The 21,934-nt window shown below is 43.0% G+C and overlaps 1 protein-coding gene and 1 non-coding gene across 11 annotated transcripts in view; one reads left to right on the top strand and one right to left on the bottom strand.

The window, feature by feature from the left end:
* The window catches only part of CLASP1 (cytoplasmic linker associated protein 1), a 263,183-nt gene that overhangs the window by 74,686 nt on the left and 166,563 nt on the right, over positions 1-21,934 (top strand). For all 10 annotated transcript variants that reach the window (XM_035008218.1, XM_035008217.1, XM_035008211.1 and 7 more), the window contains 4 exons: positions 16,038-16,116; positions 17,667-17,770; positions 18,927-19,018; positions 20,927-21,002. In XM_035008218.1, coding sequence (XP_034864109.1) covers positions 16,038-16,116; positions 17,667-17,770; positions 18,927-19,018; positions 20,927-21,002 — 351 coding nt within the window. The remainder of the gene's footprint in view (positions 1-16,037; positions 16,117-17,666; positions 17,771-18,926; positions 19,019-20,926; positions 21,003-21,934) is intronic.
* Positions 15,356-15,481, bottom strand: LOC118012771. Its single transcript, XR_004679831.1, has one exon. It is a non-coding gene; the product is annotated as a U4atac minor spliceosomal RNA (small nuclear RNA).

Genomic DNA, 21,934 nt, shown 5'->3' with positions numbered 1-21,934 from the left:
ATTTTTAATTATTCAGATAGCACACACGGACATATCATTAATTTCCCCAGTTACCTATTGATGGGTATTATTATTATTATTACTTTTAAGTAAGCTCTGTGCCCATTGTGGAACTTGAACTCATGACCCCGAGATCAAGAGTCACATGCTCCATTGACTGAGCCAGTGGGGGCCCCCAGAATTATTTTTAATGTTTTTCTTTTGCAAAATAATGCTGTAGTGACCACAGTTGTATGCACACTGTACTGTTTTGCATACTAGTGTTATTAATGTTTCTGAAATAGATTCCTAGATGAACTTGCTGGGTCAGAGTTTCTACATATTGAAAATTTGATAGCTATCAATTGTGTGCCCAAATCCTGTATCAGTTACACTTCTCAGGGCTGCAAGCAGCTTATGCTAGTGTCTGTTTTCCTGAACCCTCCAAACACATGGGCCATTATTAATCTTTTAAAATCTACCTCAGTCTGATCGGTTATAAATGGTATATCAGTATTGTGCTTTGCAGTTCTTTGGCTATAAATGAGACCGAGCAACTTTGTATGTTTGTTGATGTTTTATAGAATGAATTATCCATTTAAAAAATAAATGTTTATTTTTAACAATTATGGTAGTTTTTTTTTTTTTTTTAAATCATGGATGTGATCCTTCACTACATATTTTACAGATATTTTTTTGCCCAGTTTGTTGTTTCTCTTTACTTGAGTCTATTATTTTTACTTCAGGAATATGACATTTCTCTTTATTTATTTGTGCTTTCTTTATGCCCACTAGTAAAATTTTTATAGTTTCTTCACATAGGTCTTACAGTTCAGTCCCAATTACTGTATGTTTTTTGTTAGAGTTGTAAATTTAATTTTTTCCCCTTAAACTTTCTTCCTGCTTCTGATAGATATAATGAAAAGATATAGGTTTTACTATATATGTATGAGATTTGGCCAACTTATTCACTTGTCACTTCTTATTTTCAGTTGATTGTTTTGTATTTTCTTAGTAGACAATTATTATTTGCAAGGAATGGTGATAATGTCTTTTATTTTTTTGGTTCTCTTATCTCTTTATTCTTTTTTCTTACTCTATTTCTAAGGCTTTTGTCAGGATACTAATCAGATGCTAAAATAGGTTGTATTCCCAACCTATTTGACTGTGGGAATGTCCTGGTATTTCTAGTCGGCTGTACTGCTGTTGGTTTCTAATAGGATACTTTTTTTTTTTTTTTAAATTTTTATTTATTTATTTGACAGAGAGAGACACAGCGAAAGAGGGAACACAAGCAGGGGGAGAGGGAGAGGGAGAAGCAGACTCCCAGCTGAGCAGGGAGCCCGATGCGGGGCTTGATCCCAGGACCCTGGGATCACGACCTGAGCCCAAGGCAGACGCTTAATGACTGAGCCACCCAGGCGCCCTCTAATAGGATACTTTTGATCTGTTGCTGCATGTCCTCACCAGGGAATCTCATTCATACATACAGTTCTTAGACTGGTATCTGCATCTCAGACTTCCTTCTCTCCTGGGCTTCAGCTAGCAGACATCTGCCTACAGGATATTTCTTTTTTTTTTTTTTTTTTTAAGATTTTTATTTATTTATTTGAGAGAGAGAGTGCGCACGAGCCTGGGGAGGAGTAGAGGGAGAGGGACAAGCAGACTCCCATGTTGAACACAGAGCCTGACACGGGATTCGATCTCATAACCCTCAGATCATGACCTGAGCTGAAACCATGAGATCATGACCTGAGCCGAAAAGAAGAGAGGACGTTCAACCAACTGAGCCATCCAGACTCCCTCAGGATATTTCTATTTTGATATCACAAAGCCCAAAGCTTCACCTGTTAGGGCCATGTTTACTGTGTGCTTACTGTGCCTGATAATTTAAATAGATTGCTTCAGTACTCCTCCCAATCACCTGCAGAAGGAGATATTAGGTATCCCATTTTGCAGATACATACACGGACTTTGAGATGTTAACTTGATTAGGGTCTCATAGCTCATAAGCATAGTGGCACCACAGTCTGAACCCCAGTTTTGTCTCACTCCAAAGACTCTTCTCTGCTGCTTGGACCTTCTCTCCCCCTGGGACCCCGAGCACGGGGTTTCTGAAGATTGAGCATTCTGCTGGTTTGTCTTGAGCTGTCCGGTTTGCACATCTCACCAGCTGTGGTCCACACCTTGCCTGCCTCCATCACAGTGACCTTAAGTAAGGCTTTCTCCTTGAGTTGAGACAAAGGATGGCTCTCTGTACCCTGCAGTAGTTTTGCTGATTGCTGCAGTTCAGTGGATTGATTTTTCATAAAATGTTCTCAGGGGACCCAAGCCATGTTGAAAGCTTTGGTTTGCAAGATCATTCTTGTGAAATATCTGAGCAGAGCGTGCCAGAATTTGGCTAGCTCTGAAATTCATCATAATTTGGAGTCTGCGGGACTTGAGAGTATATTCTTTAAAAAGTCACTTTCCCCCTGATCAGCAGTGAGATGCTTCCTAGGAAGTGGGACTCTGGAGGATTTCTTTCTGTTCTGGTGTTCTGTCCTTCCTCGTCAGGGTGAGGTACAACTTCCCAGTGGATGCTGCTTCACCTTTTCGATAAGTGGGCTTCTCGGTGGGGCCCGGGCAGGCCATCAGGCTGCAGTAAGAACATGTGAGAGCCCCTGTTAAATTGATTTTCAGTTCTGTTTTTTAAAAGTATTGTATTTTTCATGTATTTTATAATTTTACTGTATGCGTAGCAACAGGTTGTATGATTATAAACATGCATATGAAGTATTGTAATAAGGATGTGCAATCAAAAAAGTTGAGAGGTCACTGCGCTAAGGTATCAATGGAGATGGGCACCAGCAGAATTTACCACCTGCACTGATAACCAGGAGGGAGTTAAGTTCCATCACCTGCTCTTGAGGAACCTGGGGGAAGGCCCAGCATTCCCAGAGATTGACTGCGGTCCCAGTGAGCACCACTGCAGAAGGGGGCGAACAAAGAACAGAATTCAGCCCATGGAGTTTGCAGGGCCTTGGAGGCCACTGGTTTTAGTTTTGTAGTTAGGCGCCAGAGAGAAGTGATGCCCTTGCAGTCACTTACTTGGTGGCACAACTAGGATCCAGGTCTCATGACCTAGTGTGGGACTTCTTACATGGGATCTCCACTTTCCTGATGCTTCAATTTCTACTTAATTATATTTTGGCCTCACTTTTTAGTATAAAAGGAGCAAGTTATGTCAAATTATTTGTTCATTTTCAACGTAATTTTGAATTTAGGGGAAAGACACTTTTCCCTTAAGTGAACATTAAGGCATATCAAATTCGTGCATTTATTTAACAAATAAGGTTCTGGACTACAGCAATGAATAATTAGATGAAAATGCCTTTCTTCATAGAGCTTATGTTCTACTTGGGGGAAAGAACCCATAAGCAAGTTAACTGAGTGAATTTTATGGAATACTGGAAAGTGATAAATGCTTTGGAGAAAAATAAAGCAGAGCGAGTGGAGGGGCGCACGTAGTACATGCCCACAGTATTCAGTAGGCTGGTCGCAACGGACCTGGCCAAAAAGACCTGGTTCAACAAAGATTGAAATGAGATTGTGGGACAGGCAAGGTGGATATCTTGGGGGAAAGGCGTTCTAGAGAGAGGACCTCAGGTACAAGGAGGGGACATTTGAGGAATAGCCAGGAGACCCCTGAAAGGAGAGGGGCAGCTGTGAGCTCAAAGAGGGAATGGGAGGTCAGGCTGTGAGGACTTGTAGGCCATTGTACAGACTCGCTCTTACCCGACGTGGGGAGCCACTGGAGGCTTTGGAACACAGGCGTGACATGTTATGAGTTACCGTTTGAAAGGACCTTCTGGTTGGTGAATCTGAATGGCTCAGTCAGTTAAGCGTCTGACTCTTGGTTTCGGCTCAGGTCATGATCTCAGGGTTGTGGGATCGAGCCCCATGTCAGGCTTCACACTCAACACGGAGTCTGCTTGCGATTATTTCCCTTTCCTTGCCCCTCTGCTCCTCCCCCTCCTTGAGCTCTCTCTCTCTCTGTCTCAAATAAATAAAATGAATAAAATCTTTAGAAGGACCTTCTGGTTGTATGGTGAGAATAGATGGAATACAAATAGGAGAAAGTGAGAGTGTCTTAATGCCAGTTATTGTATTTGGGATTGTTAATTGGAATGCTTAATTCAAACATGAACTAAATAACAATTTACACTGTTATTACTGTCCTATCCAGCCACTTTCCATCCACCCCCAGTCCCCCAGATTTGCTAGCATTATGGTTGACCCTGATGACACAGAGATGGAAAAGATGTGGAACTTGCCTTACAAAAGCTTAGAGTCTAGACTCTAGGCATTAGGCGAATAGATGGTTTAAAAACCAGAGGTCCCTTTAGTCTGACAGCTAGAAGAACTAACTGTGTATGGTGGGGATGGTGGAAACACAGCTTTCTGTCTCAGGCTAGAGGATATAAATGGGAGGGTCCTGGAATTCATGGTGCTTGAAGAGAGCTTTGAAAGAGGAGAAGAGCATACGGGAAGAGGAAACGCAAAATGTTTCAGGCAGGGCAACATGTAAGGAAGAGCATAATATATTCAGGAAAACTGGGTGGTCACCTGGTCACCAGCAGAACTGTTGAAGTTTGTGTGCACCATGAGCTCTTCAGAGAGTTCTCAGGAGAACTGGGAGGACTCTTGGTCTGCACAAGCTCCCAACCTGACCCGTGGCCTTGCTTGCCTTCTACAACAGGCGGTGTTTCTGGATAGATGAATAACCAATACTTACCTTTGGCAGATGTCATCAGTTCTTCATGATCCAGTCACCAGAAAGATCGGAGTTCTTTTAAGCCCAGTAACTCATTTTTTAAAAAGATTTATTTATTTTGGGGGTTGTGGAGGGCAGAGGGAGAGGGAGAGAGAAAAACTCAGGCAGACTCCATGCTGAGCTCAGGGCCTGACACGGGGCTCGATCCCACGACCCTGAGATCATGACCTGAGCTGAAACCAGGAATTGGATGCTTAACCCACTGTGCCACTCAGGCGCCCCGAACTGATTAAAACAAAACAAAACAAAACAGCATTATAGAGGTATAATTTATGTACCATAAAATTTATGTTTAGTGTATCATTCAATTATTTTTAGTAAATTTACAAAGTCGTACATTTCCCCATCACTCTCAAAAGACCCCTTATCCCCATTTGCAGTCAATCCCATTGCCTCCAGCTGTAGGCAGTCATTTATCTATTTTCTGTGGCTGTAGATTTGCCTTTTCTGGACATTTCATATAAACGGAATCATACAATATGTTGTCTTTCGTGTCTGATTTCTTTTACATAGCATCCTGTTTTCATTGTTCATCTGTATTGTAGCATGTATCAGTACTTTGTTCCTCTTTATTGTTGAATGGTATTTAGTTGTGTGGATGTGCCACATTTTGTTTATCTGTTCACCAGTTGATGGGTATTTGGATTATTACCACATTTTAGCTGTTAGGAATAATGCCCACTTTTTTCCAGAAGCACAGCCAGTGGGCAGATGGTTCTCTGGGATGAGCACACACACAAGAGTCGCTGACTTTGTCATTACAATCTTAGTGTTCTTGGTTTGCCCTTTTTTTAAGACTGATTGATTAGTGGATATTATTTGAGCCACTGAATAGCTGAGTGGCTTTGCCCAATTGCCTGCCTTCCTTATCTGTAAAGTAGGGATACTTATAGGTGTGCTATTTAGCTCAAGGTATTGTTGTACGGATGAAATAATATAATAAAGAGAATATATGCAAGGTAACAGTTGATTTGCCCTGCCCGGCCCTCTTAACCCCCCACCCCCTTGCTATCTCTGGGGAAGAGGGTGGGAATGAGAAAGGCTGTATGAGGAACCATCCTGCTTTGAGTAGTGGTTTTGGAGAGATGCATGTAAAGGACCTGGAGAGAGGGACAGGGTTTGGCCTGGGTGGACTCAGGAGGCTGGAAGACCTCCTGGACAGGGCTAGGCGAAAGTTCTGTTGGAAGGATCAGAACCTGGGCCTTGGAGGAGCGTGGGGAGACTTGTAGGAGAGTCTGGGGCTGTGGGCAGAGCTCTGAGCCTTGCTGGCTGGCTGGGGTTGTGCAGTCCAGGCGGTCACCCAGGATCTTTGCTTAATCCCTTAGACAACCGTGAATGTTTGGGTGCCTGATCTCACATTTATGAGGTGTATCTAGAAGAAAGAAGATGCAGATTTTGGGGTCTTTGGTGGGATTGGACCCACAATATGTTTTCTTTGGGTTCCCCAGTCCCTTAGAACTCATTCAATAAGTTGCCAGTGTTTAAAATCTGGAGATCTGGCCACAGTGACCTTACTTCTTACATGGTGTCAAGTGAGCAGAACTTGAGGACGTGGTCCCCTGCCCTTCTCACATGCTGGCCTGGGTTTTTACCTGCTGGGGTTTGCAGCCATCCGTGTAGAGCTATGCCTCCTATGGCTATTTAAAGTTAAGGAACTTCATGTTTTAGGTAAGTGGGGAGTTCTCGTTCTCATTCACACTCACATTTCAGTTGCTCAGTAGCCACATGTGGCTAGCGGCTGCTGTGTAGGACAATGCAGACAGAATGTTTCTGTCACTGCTGAAAGCTGAATTAGACGAGATCTGCAGTGGTTATTAACTGCCTCTCTCTGTATTCAACCCTTGCCTCCTTGCCTCGCTTGGCCTGTTGCTGCACATGTGTAAAACGGTGACGTGATGCTCCTAAGTTCCTTTACCATTGGTAAAATCCTTATATACGGGCAATGACAGGTAACGAGCCGATACTTGGTTAGTCCCATTAATCTACTATTAATTACTGATATTTTAACAGACTTAACGCTCATAAACTGTCTCTGGAGGGCATTCCTCTGGAATGGCATTATCACTGGGATGAGTGTGGCAGGGGCTCCCTCGGTGACTACTTTGAAGGACAACCAGTTTGGGTGAATAATTCTCTCATCTGACACGTGAATACACAAAGTCACTGACTTTATCACACTTTTTTTTTTTTTTATTTGTGTTGTGCTCTTATTCGTGGAATTAAAAGTGAGTGCAGCATAGAGTGCTAATTAATTTCCTCCTTATTTAATAAGGTTGCAGTGTAGGGTCTTTTAAAATAACCAACAAATTTGCAGAAGTCAGCAGCCTGTAGCCCCACAGGGCACCTAGTACATTATGTTAAAAATAGAGCTCATCAAGGGTACGGTGTGTGTTCTCTTTGACCCAGCAGTTGTCCTTTTCAGAATTTGTCCTAAGGAGATAACAGTACATGTGTGGAAGAGATCACAGTCTTGTTTGCAATAGTGAGAAATTCCAACCAAACCTGAATGCCAGCATTTGTTGGGGAGATTGGATCAGTATTTATGATACTTAGATACAATAGGGTATCAGACAGCCACTGAACATGGGGGTATAGATCCTTATCTGTTAATTGGGGAAGTCTTCCATGGCATATTGAGTGAAAAATTCTCTGCACCTATCTACCTGTCTCTCTCTCCTCTCTCTCCCTTGTTTATGTAAAAATCACATGCAAATGTGCATATGCAGAGATATCTTGTGGGACAGTCATCAAAATGTTAGCAGAGTTATTGTTGAATGATGGGATTTGGGGCAACTTTACTTTCTTCTTTGGACAGTGTTCTTCCCCCGTAAGGCCAAGCTTGTTTTTTTTTTTTTTTTTTTTTTTAAGTTTTTAGAAGTGGTGCTCTCATAAAGAAGGGAACAGGCACTCATTGAGTGCCTGCTGTATTCCAGGTGTTGTGTTAAAATTCTTAACCCTCATGTATATTCTGTAAGGTATTATTGTTCTGATCTTACTGATGAAGCATGTGAAGGCTGGAGATTGAGCAGCCCAGCTGGTCGGTAGGGGTAGTAGATAGAGCTGATATTCAATCCCAGATCTGTGTAACAAAGCCCTGCACTTTCCCCTGTTCTGGGCACTATCAGGGCATCAGAGAAGTTGAGCTGAGGCCGACCTGAGAGGTTATCTGGTATTAGTGGCAGAGAAGTGTTGTGCCTTGCTCGAGGTCATATGTAAGCTAGCTAGAGAGAGAGAGAGATGAGAAAGACGATAAACATGGGGTTTGGGATATTGTGATTTTGCTTTACTGAAAATGGCCTTGATAAGGTCAGGAGGCCTCGGTTTATTTTCAGTTTGGTCACTATCCCAACTTCATGACTTCAGGTAGGTCTTTTGACCTCCTTGGTCTTTATTTTCCTCATTTGCAAATTCAGGATAGTATATGGTCTACATCTCAGGTTAGTGTGAGATTATTCAGGTTCACCCAGAAGTGCCTTAAAAACAATTAGGTACAATATGAATGCAAAATATATTTACTCAAGGCAATCCAGTCTTCTGAATCTTAAGAAATGCAGTGGTCTGCCTACCTAGCTTGACCCTTATGGATGTTTTTTCGGGAAAGGCTTTAGTATTTCTTTCTTTGATTAATGAGCAGATGTCACGCTCTAGAAAGAGAACTGTGGTGGCTTCTATTCTGGTACTTCCGATGGTGGTTTGGAAAGTAAGGGAGGCAGAGACAAAGTCTAGCCACTTGCCACAGACTTACAGGTCAAGGGGTCCAGAAACACTCCCACTTTTCTAGTTTTTAAACTTTAAAAAAAATTGTGAATGTAGAATGTGCATGAAACACAAAGACACAGTTTTCTGAGTTGTGATAAAGCTAACAGCTGTTTAATTGGTACTCTGGAAAAGAAGTAGAACATTGCTAGCATTCCCCAAAGTAACCACTCCTGGCTTTATGGTAATCACTTTCTTGCTTTTCTTTTTAGTTTTATTACCCAAGATGCACCTTAAAATCACAGTTTATGTTTGTTTTTGAACTTCATACAAATGTGCAATTACTTTGGTCTGGCCTTTGGAGTCATTATGAGATTTATCTGTATTGTTGAGCGTTGTTGTGATTTATCGTTTATTCTTTGGTATGAAAACCAGGTCATACATTCTACAGTAGATGGACACGTGGATTTCTCGTTTTAGGCTATTATAAATAGCACTGCTCTGAGAAATTTTGTACGTTTCACCTGTTGTATATGTGCGTGTATATCTATTGGGCATATTCCTAGCGGTGGAACTGCTGCAAATTTGGTAGATAATACCAACATGTTTTCTAAAGTGTGGGTTTACATTTACATTCCTACCAGCATGTATGAGTTTCCATGTTCTCGTCAACACTTGGTCTTGTCAGTCTTTAATTTTAGCCATTCTGGGGAGTATGCTGTAGCTTCTCTTTATATTTTTAATTTGAATGTCTCTGGTGATTAATGGAGGCTGAACAACTTTTTGTATACTTCTGATCATTGCTGTCTTTTATGAAGTGTCTGTTCAGATATTTTGCCCATTTTTGTTCTGGGTTACCTGTTGATTGGTTTGTAGAAGATCTATATATGTATATATTCTAGAATCAGGCCTGTTGTTGCTTATTTGTTTCATAAATATCTTCTTCTTATATGACTTGCCTTTCACTTTTTTACAGTGTTTGTTATGCCAAAGTTCTTAATTTCAATTTGATCCAATTCATCAGTCTTTTCCTTTAGGGTTTGTGTTTATTATGCCCTGTTGTTTTCTTAGGTCATGTTCTAAAAGCTTTTTTGTTTTACTTTTCCACACTTATCTCTATTACCAGGAATTCATTTTTGTGTATGGTGTGAGATAGGAGTCAGTTTTTTTTTTTTAAATTTTATTCCATATATTCAGTTACCTAGGGGCATTTATTTAAAAGAGCAGCCCTGTTCTCGCTGCTCTGTAGTGCCCACTTTGTCATAAATTAAGTGCCCATATATGAATGAGTCTCTTTGTTTATTCTGTTCTGTTGATATATTTGTCTTCCCTTGACCTGATAGCATATTGCCTTAATTACTGCCATTTTATAATCTTTTTTTTTAAAGATTTTTATTTATTTATTTGAGAAAGAATGAGATAGAGAGAGCATGAGAGGGGGGGAGGGTCAGAGGGAGAAGCAGACTCCCTGCTGAGCAGGGAGCCCAATGCGGGACTCGATCCTGGGACTCCAGGATCATGACCTGAGCTGAAGGCAGTCGCTTAACCAACTGAGCCACCCAGGCGCCCTGCCATTTTATAATCTTGATATCCAGTGGGAGCAAGTTTTATCACCTCTTGTCTTGCCGCTGTCATTTCCACATAGATTTTGGAATCAACTTGTGAAGTTTTTTTTTTTTTTAATTTTAAGATTTTATTTATTTATTTATTTGAGAGAGGGGGAGAGAGACAGACAGACAGAGTACAAGCAGGTGGAGCGGCAGAGGCAGAGGGAGAGGGAGAAGCAGACACCCCACTGAGCAGGGGCTTGACATGGAGCTCAATCCCAGGACCCAGAGATCACGACCTGAGCTGAAGGCAGACGCTTAACCGACTGAGCCACCCAGGCGCCCAACTTGTGAAGTTCTTAAAAAGTACATAGTTAGGATTTTGAGTGAAATTTTACTGTAGATCAATTTGGGAGAAATGAAAATTTCACAGTATTGAGTATTCCAACCTGTAGTTTATCTTTCCATTTCTTTTGGTCCTCTTTATTTATTTTTATTGTTCCATTAGCTTTTTGAGTAGGTACTTATTTTGCCTAGATTTATTCCTAGGTGTTTATTTTTATGGAATTAAATATGGAAATAAAAAAATTTCCTTTTGGGCTTGTTGGTATGGATATGTAATTGATTTTCTTGTATATTGACTTTGGGTTCTTTGGTCTTGTTTAGCTCAGTTTTAAATTTTGTAATATACCTGTAGATCTTCTAGATTTTCTACTTACAATTATATTTGCCATTAATAATGACAGTTTTGCTTCTTTGTGAGTTTTATACTTTTAATTTGTTTATTTTTTATTTCCCCAGTATTTCATCATTAAGTATGATGCTTGATTTGACACTTGGTTCAAAATTTGGCTCTTTCCACCTTTTGGCTATTTTGAATAATGTTGCTAGGAACGTAGGTATACAAGTATCTGTTGGAATCCTGCTTTCACTCCTTTTGGGTATATACCCAGAAGTGGAATTGCTGGATCATATGGTCATTTTGTGTTTATTCTTTGAGGACCCACCATATCATTTTCCACAGTGACTACCATTTTATATTCCCACCAGTGGTATACCAGGAGTTCTAATTTCCCCATGTCCTCCCCAACACTTGTTATTCCCTCCCTCCCTTCTTCCTTCCTTCCTTCCTTCCTTCCTTATTTTTTGTTATAATAGTAACCCAAATGGGTTTCAGCTATTGCTTTTTACCTGATGTTGCTGACTCTCCTTTTTGAACTCCATTTAAACTTGTTAGTTCTTTTCTGCCTATCCTTTATCTCTTACCTACTTTTTTGAATTTTTCATCTTTTTGCCTCTTTGTGTTTCATTCTGTTTTTTTTGTTTTTGTTTTTGTTTTAAAGATTTTATTTATTTATTTGACAGAGAGAGACACAGCGAGAGAGGACCACAAGCAGGGGGAGTGAAAGAGGGAGAAGCAGGCTTCCCGCCGAGCAGGGAGCCCAATGCGGGGCTCGATCCCAGGACGCTGGGATCATGACCTGAGCCGAAGGCAGGCGCTTAACGACTGAGCCACCCAGGCACCCCTCATTCTGTTTTTTTTCTGCAGACCAAGCCCATCCATGGGGTACTGAATTTTGGTAATTATTTGGTGCTTTTAAAAATTGATGTCACTTTTTAAAAGTTGTAATTTCTCTCCCCCAAATTTTAATCATATATTTTATCTTCTTACACAAAGAATTATTATTATTATTAAGTAAGCTCTGTGTCCAAAGTGGGGCTTGAACCTCATGACCCCGAAATCAAGAGACATGCTTTACTGACTGAACCAGCCAGGCATCCCAGAATTATTATTTTAATATCTGTTTCTAAGTATTTTCATATACTTAGTTCATGTGTGTCTGTGTTTCTCCTAGTTTTCATTTATAGTTGTTGGGTGTGCCTGGCTGTCTTTGGTTGTGTTTTGGACATTGTATTTGAAAAGTGTTCACAGAAGTAAATTGAGGACTAGAAGGATGATGTTCTCTCCATCTGGAAGTGATGTAGGTTTTCATCTGTCAAGGGCTTTAGGGCACCACCTAAGCTAATATCATTTCCATCTGATGTCAGGGATTGATATTTTTTTGGGCTACCCAGATTCTTGGAAGTTGGTCTGTGGTCCATCTGAAGACTATTTTACTTTCAATTTACTCTTCTAAGGTATAGCCATTTGGATTTCTAACGTGAATTGTAGGGGGCTCTCCAGGCTAACCAACCTTTGAGGGCTCTGGAATCCAACCTCTGTTCTCCTAGACCCATGTGGTCATTGAAAGCAATTCTCAGTGTCTTGGTTGTCCCTTCTCAGTGTTTAAATGGTCCGAGGGCAAAAGTGGACCATTTGTGGCATGCTTATCCCTCTGGATTTTAGTTTACTTATGTTTTATGACGTGGTAACTTTTCTTTGCTTTCCTTTTTCTCTGATATTTCCAAGCAGTTCTTTTATAATTTAGCATTTTTTAGTTGTTTTCAGCACGAGGGTTAGTTTGAGTTACTTAGCAATTACTAATTCCTTTTGAAAGCATGTTTTTAAAGTTGCAGGATAAAGGAATTGTGTTGGACCTTGAGAACTCATCCGTTTCAAATGAATTCAGTGGCTGCCCCATTGTCCTGCAGATATGTCTGTGGCCCTTCGGGAGCTACCTCCCCTGCGACTTCCCAGCCCTGCCCTCCCCTCCAGCTCTCCCCATTGTGGTAGCTGTCTCACATTTTGCATGCACACTTCCCTCTGCTTAGAGGCCATCTCTTCCTTTGGTGCAAGGCTGGTTTTTCCAAACTTAGCCTCATGTAGTGTGACTCTTTCTGGGAAGCCTTCTCTGCCAGCGCAGTCCCTTGTCAGGAATCCTAGGCCTCTGCCAGAGCACCGATCGGTACGTATTGTCCGTGGCAGTGACAGTGAGCTGGCAGTAGCCCTCACCATGGGCACCAAGCACTATATCACACACTTCACATACAGCGACCTGTGAGACAGCTGTTGCTGTCATCCCCATTTTACAGGGAGGAAATTGAGGCACATAGAAGCTTCATAGCCAGTAATTGTGGTCTTCTGGGCAATGACTTTATTCATGTATCCCCTTCTTCAGTAGGGAAATGGAAACATAGGAGCAGGGCCTGAGCTGTGAAGATAAACATTTGTGGGTGATGATTGCCTTCCTGGCCCACTGGGGCTGTGACTCAGGGTGAACTAGACAACTATAAATGAACCCCTCTGCTTCCGTGCAAAGTAGTTGTTTATTCTGCTGTGAAGGTGCCTGGGACTGTGTTCTGTCCTCTCCTGTCCTATTTCACTGGGCCTTCGCTGCATCTGCCAACTTAGGCTTTTTGGGGAGTCTCTGGACTCCCCAGTCTGTCTGGGCACAACATTTTGAAATTTACTCTTTAGGATTGAGCTAGGCCTGAACTGGTCAAAACTACCAAGTAAACTTCCATCCTGGAAAAGATGAAAGTTGATGTTCCCTCAAATTCCATAGGTAGCTTCACCAACAAGGGCTGCTATATCAGATAGAATTTTGAATTCGTTCAAAATGAAGGTATAATTGTCCTCTTAAACCTTAGTCTTGGGCGCCTGGGTGGCTCAGTTGGTTAAGCGACTGCCTTCGGCTCAGGTCATGATCCTGGAGTCCCTAGATCGGGTCCCGCATCAAGCAGGGAGCCCGCTTCTCCCTCTGACCCTCCCCCCTCTCATGTGCTCGCTCTCTCTCATTCTCTCTCCCTCAAATAAATAAAATCTTTTAAACAAACAAACAAACAAAAAAACCATAGTCTTGAATGAGTTATGAAGGGATGTGGTGAGAACTTGAAGGCAGGATTCTTAGTATTTCTGTAATGAATAACATTTCCACCTCCAACCTGTGATGCAACCATACTCATGCTTAGGATTTCATCAGGGAAAAGCCAGTTCCAATTAACTGATGGGCTGCTCTTTTTAAAATACAAGCTTTAATGTTTAGGACAGTTTTGGATTTACAGAAAAATTATGAGGGTGGTATAGAGAGTCTCCATGTATACCACACCCAGTCTCTCTATTAACATCTAACATTAGTATGTTGTTACAATTAATAAACCAATATTGATGCATCATTATTAGCTCAAGTCTTGACATAGTTTATTCAGATTTCCTCACTTTTTTCCTACCGGCTTTTATCTGTTCCAGGATCCCATCCAGGATACCACGTTACATTTAGTCATTATGTGTCTCTGCGCACCTCTGGGTTATGACAGTTTCTTGGACTTCCGTGTTTTAGATGACCTTGACAGTACTGGTCAGGGACTTTGTAGGATGTCTGTCTATGGGAAGTTGATGTTTTTACTCATGATTAAATTGGGCTTATGGGTTTTGAGGAGGACATCACAGATGTAAAGTGTCATTTTAATCACATCACAGCAAGCATATATGCTGTCAACATGAATTGTGACTGTTGATATTCACCCTGATTGTCTGGCTGAGGTGATGTTTGTCAGGTTTCTCCAAGGTAAAATTATTCCCCTTTACTTCCATACTGTACTCTTCTGGAGGAAATCAGAGTGTGATACCTAAATCCTCTTTAGCTGATAAATAAAGCCACTATTTTTAAATGTTTATACCATTACATATTTTTTAAAAAACTGTTTACCAACCAATGTTCTCTTTATAAAAAATTTTTAGAATTATTTCCTTTGATATCTTCAAGGTGCCAGTAACTTGCAAGGACAGTTTATATCCTGATTGGGCAGTTTTGAAGCAGTGGATTCCAAGCTGAATAGAAAAGCCTGCAGTCTTTGCATTTACAAGCTGCAAAACGCAGTGGCAGATAGATGAAGGCAATCGTAATGACATCGCTTGATGTTAGGGTGATTAGGTTAGGGTTGCCTTAGTCTTGTTCATTAATTTGTTCTGTAAGATACTGAGCTACTCCACTTAGTTTTGAAGCATGTTTTAGTAAAGTTGCACAAAGCAGAACTGCTTCCTACTGAGAAAGGTTTGTAGGGAGCACTGTCATTTTTAAGGTGGTTTAATACTTTTTTAAACATGTCTCAATGCTTTTGCTAATGAGGTACGGAAGCACAAAAGCGGGTTTTATAATAAGCTTGCTTTCGTACATATATTTTGGAGAGTATAGTGTTTAAGTAGGTCAACCTGCTGAGCAATTGGAGAGACCAAACAGGATTAGGATCATTGAATTTAAAATACCACAGTTGGAAGTTCTGAAAGACCTGAAAAAACACCGCGTATTGACGCGGAGTTTAGAGCTAGCGTTAACATCGAGCGCTCTCTCGTGATACAACATGGTATGGCAGTTCGCTTCGTAAACGCAATTAAGCTGTTATTAAACTTGCAAGTCGTGGAAAAGAGATTTTTCTTTTTTCCAAAAATTGCACCAAGGTAAAGCAAAGCTCTAGTTGATGCGGGCGTGTTGTTCAGGCGTTAGCAGTACTGCCCTCACTAGACGTTCATTGGACAGTAGCGCAACCCCAAGAAAAGGATGGTTGGTGGTAACTCTGCATGCGCTACAAGCAGGAAGCACCAATACTGGGTAAGGTTGGGGTGACTAATTTTCAACTCCCGGCCTAACCGCCTGGTAGCTAGTATAGCTATGGTGAGCACAGCTGCCGAAGCAAATCAGGAACTTCTTGTTTTCTGAGGCTTCTGAAGGTCGCGAACAGGCTGCTTGGTTTTACCCAGAAGGCCACGCACCAGCTGCGGGTAATTTGCATACGCGCTACTCGCCGGGGCGGGGCCTGCAGAGGGCAGGGCCGCGGCTCGGGCTTCCACGTTGGTCCACTGGTGCCCTGGATGTGGCCCCGCTCTGGCTGTTTTTTTATTTCTTTTCATGTCACCTTCGTTTTCCATTTAAGCTGTGAACAGCTCTTTGTGTACCAGAGCGGCCCCCTTGACAACCAGTTTATTCTGCCAGTCGGCATGCGCTCTCCGGGCTGTCGGACTGCGTCTGAGCCAGGAATGGGGGGGCGTCCTGGGAGCTGGCGGGCCAGAGCGTGGGCCCCGAGACCGGCGGCTAATGGGTTCCTGGTGTTTCCCCTTGCAGGTGGTTCTTCTCGGCATGGACATCCTGTCCGCGCTGGTCACCCGGCTGCAGGATCGGTTCAAGGCGCAGATTGGCACAGGTGAGCTGTGGGTGGGTGTGGAGCGGGCCCCCACATTCTCCACCGTCCAGCCCCCAGCCTTCGCTCAGTCTCTTCCCAGATCCTCCACTTAGCCCGACCCAACCCTCCGGGCCAGCGGCCTCCCTCACCCCCCACCGCACCCGCCCTTCTGCTTTAGTTCTCCCACCCTCCCAGCCAGCCTTCAGTCTCTCCCTGCTGGGGCTGCACCACTGCTCCTCCTACCCTCCCGGGGTCACCCCAGATCCAGCCGCCTCACCACACCTGCTGGCATGTTCACGTTTTTGTTTTTCCCATACCTTTGTGCTGGTTTCTTCCCGCGTTCGTGTTCTGATACACACAGTATTACTGCTAATTCTTTTATTCTTACACAGGTTCTTTTTTAAAAATTTTATTATGTAAGTCACCGTATCTTACACAGATTCTTATACAGATCAGCTATCACATTTTAGTGCCAACAAAATCATACTTGCGCGTGTTGAGAGGCCTTGTTTTCCCATTTTTAGAAGGCCTGCAAATCCAGTGCAGCTGTGTTTTTTTTCAAGATCAGTAACCTAGGTGTTAACTGTTTTTACTTTGGTCATAAATGTTGTTACAAGTGTACCTTAAATGATCACTCTTTATTTTGGAGGGTAAACGATGTCAGCAAAATGAAATAAAAAATAAGCGCTTTCATCGTTTTAGAGATGATTTAGCCATTTCTAAATTCCTGACCTCTGGGATTTCATAATGACAATATAAACGCCAAGCAGCCCCGTTTGCACAGCGGTTTCCTTACAGAGCTTCTCAGTTTGGGTTGCTACGTGTGTATTTGTTATTTTCTGTTAACTTCCTGGTCAGTGTGCTCTTTCAGATAAGGTTAGGAACTCTTTTCCCATTCTGGCATTAACTATCCATCTGTAAATAAAAACCTCCCTCACTTTTAGAAAGTTGATCTTTTAATAGCATTCCATTTTCCTCATAAGTTAGCTGAGTTCAGGGATATTTCTTGTGAACGAAAGGTTTATAGACTCTTGGAAGAAGCTAAGTAAACTGACTTCTGGTAGGTAAATGCCCTTGGAGCACTAGCTGATAGCCCACACCTGGGGTGGGGAGCTGGACTCTATCTAATACACATGCATGTATACTCTGTAAAATTACACGCAGTGTAGATGAGAGATTGAGTCATAAGTGCCTTCTCCTTCTACCCTTAGCGAATGTGCTGGAGCCCTCTCTTACCTAAACTTCCTTTTGTGTTGACTCCTTCCTGCCAGGGTCTTCCACCGACATCCATTTTAATATTTCACCAGCTTAAAAGCGTGCTGGGAGCTAGCTAGAGGAAGGTCGGTTATGGAAGAAAAGTAGTGTGTCCATGCAAAGGATTTTGCACATTCTTAGAGTAAGCTCCTATAAATTTTAGTGAGGAGAGTAGAACTGTGAGGATTGGTGGTTCTAGAGTGGTGTACATCATTTAGGCCAGCATTTTGTCTTCCCAGTAATTGAAATACCCAGTTGGTGACTGCAGACCCCCCAAAACAGGCTTTTGTTTGATCAGTTTGCATTTTGATTTTCAGTGCTGCCCAGTTTAATAGACAGACTGGGAGACGCTAAAGACTCTGTGCGAGAGCAAGACCAGACTCTGCTGCTGAAGATCATGGATCAAGCTGCTAATCCTCAGGTAGGGCAGGGAGGTGTTCCACGGCCCTCTGGCATGTGCTTCTGGCTCGCATTGGGCTCTGCACTCAGTGGGGAGTCTGCTTGAGATTTTCTCTCTCCCTCTCCCAGCACGTGCGTGCTCTCTCTCGGGGGGGGGGGGGGGGGGTGGATTTTTTTTTTTTTTTTTTTTTTTTTTTTTTTTTTTTTTTTTTTTTTTTTTAAGGGAGAGAGTGTGCGCGAGTGGGAGGGGGAGAGGGACAAGGAGAGAGAATCTTAAGCAGGCTCTACGCCCAGCGCCGAGCCCATCTAGGGGCTTGATTTCACCTGAGTCAAAATCAAGAGTAGGATGCTTTAACCGACTGAGCCACCCAAGTGTCCCAACATTTAATTTCTTTTAAGCTGATGTGTTTCACATGAAAATTTTCATAATATTTAATTCGTCCCTGCTCACCTCTCCCCCTCCCCCCCCATATAGGATGTTTTAAAAAGAAATAGCAAAGGGTATACTTTGACTAAAATAGTGGGCTTAACATGGGTATTGTGTGCTTGGTTGAATCCATTAGACTCTTGAGCTCGTTTGTGTAATTGTCTCAGTTTCTATGAAAAGAGGTGGTTGTGGTGTCTGGGGAGTCAGGAGGCCTGGCTGGAGCCCTCATTCCTGTCTGCTAGTGAGTTGGGTCTGCTGGGACGGATGGACATAGGGACACAGCCCTGCCTCCCAGGCTCCACCCGTGTAACGTATGGGGGTGGGGTGGTGGAGGGATCAGAAGAAGCCATTCAGGGAAGGTAAAACCCAGAATGTCTTAAAAGAGGAGCAGATGTGTGACTTGTGGATAAGGTGGGGACAGCTGTTCCAGACCAGAGGAGCAGTAGGGGTATGTGCCCTCTGGCAAGTCACCCAAGCCTTGCTTGGCCTTACTTTCCTCACCCATGAAATGGGGGCGGGTACACCTTTCTTTCAGAGCTGTTGGCATAATGAAATGCAATTCTGTAAAGGAATGTGTTTGGAAAAACTCTAACTTGATACAGAAATACAAGTTGCCATTTTTCAGTACGCCCTTGAGAGGGCGAAATGGATTGGTTGAGGCTGGGGCTGACTTGGCACCTGTTGAGAGGTCCCTCTTCTGTATTAAATGAAAGGCTCCTCCTCTTCTCACCTGTCCTCTTGTCACCTACAGTATGTGTGGGACCGAATGCTGGGAGGCTTCAAGCACAAGAATTTCCGGACTCGGGAAGGCACGTGCCTCTGCCTTGTTGCCACACTCAATGCGTAAGTCTGGGCAGGGCCCGAGAGTTTCCTTGGCCGAGCATTTTTATTTGTGATTTTGTGTTTCGAAGTGGCTATGGATTTCTGGAAGCTGCAGACAAATGTCCTGGGAAGTGCTGTGCTAGATGGTCCTTCACTCTTTACATCTTGCGTGTCTACAGCGCAAGCGGCAGGAGAGCGATACTGATGCAATGCACAGGGCTTATTCGGGTTCCTGTGGTGACACACACGCATTGGGTGTGCAGTTCTGCCCCGTTCTGTCATGCATGTAGCTCCAGGGAACCCCCACCACCGGCGAGGTACAGACCTGGGCAGCGCGGCCAGGTTCCCTCATGCTATCCCCCTTCCCGGCCCCCCACAACCACTGATTGCTCACCATCTCTATGATTTTATTTCAAGAACTTTATATAAATGGAATCAAACAGTGTGACCCTTTGAGATTGACTTCTTTCCCTCAGCATCATTCCTTTGAGGTTGCATATGTGGGGTTGCCTGAACAATGCTTCATTTCTTCTTCTTGCCGAGTAGAATTCCATGGTACAGATGGATCTGTTTGTGTCACCATTCACCTGTTACAGGATGTTTGAATAGTTTCTGGTTTCTGGCTGTTACAAGTAAAGCTGCTGTGAACGCGTATGTACCTGTTCCTGCAGCAGCGTAAGCTTGCATTTCTCTTGGGTTGGTGCCCAGGAGTGCCACTGCTCGGTCATCTGGTAGGTTTAAGCTTAAAGCAACTGCCAAGCCATTTTCCAGAGTTGTCTGTACTGTTTTACATTCCCACCAGCGAGGTATGATTCGGTTTTTGCATATTCTTGTCAGCACACTGAGTGTTCTGTTTTTTATTTTAGCCATTTCGATGGGTGCGTAGTGGTATCTCTTTGTGGTCTTAATTTGTATTTTCCTAATGACTGTTGATGTTGAATATTTCTTCACGTGCTTATTTGTAGGAGAGGCGTTTTTAAAATAGAAAAATTACAAGTCACCTTCTCTGATTATAGAAGTGATACTGTATATGTCAGAAAATTTACACCAGGAAGAAAATAATGATTCGGTATATTTCTACCACCTTCACACAATTATGGTTAACTTGTAGTGCATTTTTAGTCCAACCTGTAAAGTTATATTATTTTCAAAAACAAAATTGGGATAATAAGGTTTATGTCACCTTGTAAAATTTTCCGCTCGATATGTTAGCCTTTTCAGTACCATTAAATTTGCCCAAGTTTGCATCTTCTTAAAAATGTTTCTAGTTTTTGATCACAGTGGTTTCACTTCTAAGAATGTATTCTAAGGAAGTCGTCAGATTAGCAGAGAGAGTTGTATTCACAAGGGCTATTTGTGCTAGTGTTTATGACAGCGAAAAGTGATCAGTGACTTCCGTGCTGTCCAGCAGGGGAGGGTTAGCTGGAACCCTCTGTGGCCACTGTGTCAGGGTCTTCCCACTGAGCAGTCGTTAACTGAGCACCAGCTATGCACAGGTGGAGAATTAAACGAGGGAGGACCCTCAAGGGAATGGCGGTTTAGTTGAGAACACTGAGTTGGGCAAAATAGGAACTGCTTTGTGACAGAATGATAATAATGCAGGGGCATCCGTATGTGAGGCAGGCAAGACTGTGGGAAAGGCTGGGGCCTTGGCTTGGCATTGCAGGTTGGGAGCCAGAACGGAGAGAGCCCCGAGTGCCGGGGAGGAGGCACGTCAGTGAGCAGCATGGAAGGTTTCGAACTCTGTGCAGAGGGATGGGGCCTTTGTGGCGTGCTTATTTTGGAACCAGGTGGGCAGAAGATGGGGAAGATGGGAAGGAAGGGGAGTCGAGGTGTGAGGGGGCGATAAGGCCCTAGGGATGGAGAGGGAGGGAGGGCTGTTTCTTTTCTTTGTTCTCACCAACAGTAAAACACTCCTTTTGTTTTCAGCTCTGGAGCACATACTTTAACACTAAGCAAGATTGTGCCACATATATGTAATTTACTTGGAGATCCAAACAGCCAGGTGAGTGTATTTTTGTGAGAAAGAAGAATATTGGTTATAGACCATTAAGATGTGTTCTGTGTGTACCTGATAGGTGGGTGGGACTTTATTCATGTTTATAATGTTCTGCTTATTGTTCCAGATAATTAGCATTAATGCTCTCTAGCATTTTTATAAGATATCATTGGTGAATGTGGTGGTCACACTGCCCTCTTCTCTGTATGGCTGAGGTCTCGCTAGCCTGTAAAGTGATGTCACGCAGACCAGCCTCCAAGATACTATCCCTCTGGTCACCCACTCTCCAGCCAAAATGGGGTGGGCTTGGGGAAAAGTGATCAATGCTGATTGAAGTCAGTCAGGCATTGCCTCTTGGGGTAAGGAGATTGATTGGAAAGGGCCTGAGGGACCTGCTCTGAGGGGATGGAAACTTCCTGTATTTTGTTTGGGTGGTGGCCACACTGGTGTATGTAGCATGCTGGTGTATGAAATTCCTCAAACCCTAACGAAGTGTGGATGGTATTTTATGTAGATCTTAGGTAAATTCAGAGACCAAACACCAAAGTACCACTTCCTTAGTGTAGGTGTAGGAGAAGAGCCAGTAATCCGTGGGCAGTCACCAGGCAGGTCACAGAACTTTCCAAGCCTGGGCTTCAGAAGTGCCAGTTCTCCCAAGGGTTCAGTTCCGTTTATCACCGAGAGTCATTTTTATTATGATAATTAGCTCTTTTTTTTTTTTTTAAAGATTTTATTTATTTGACAGAGAGAGACAGCGAGAGAGGAAACAAGCAGGGGGAGTGGGAGAGGGAGAAGCAGGCTTCCCGTTGAGCAGGGAGCCCGATGTGGGACTCGATCCTAGGACCCTGGGATCATGACCTGAGCCGAAGGCAGACGCTTAACGACTGAGTCACCCAGGTGCCCCCCTGATAATTAGCTCTTATGAACTCATAAGAAAA

The sequence above is a fragment of the Mirounga leonina genome, unplaced genomic scaffold (genome assembly GCF_011800145.1).
Source record: "Mirounga leonina isolate KUSES-001 unplaced genomic scaffold, KU_Mleo_1.0 Mir_151, whole genome shotgun sequence".
NCBI lineage: Eukaryota > Metazoa > Chordata > Mammalia > Carnivora > Phocidae > Mirounga > Mirounga leonina.
This window is presented reverse-complemented; position numbering and strand designations above follow the sequence as displayed.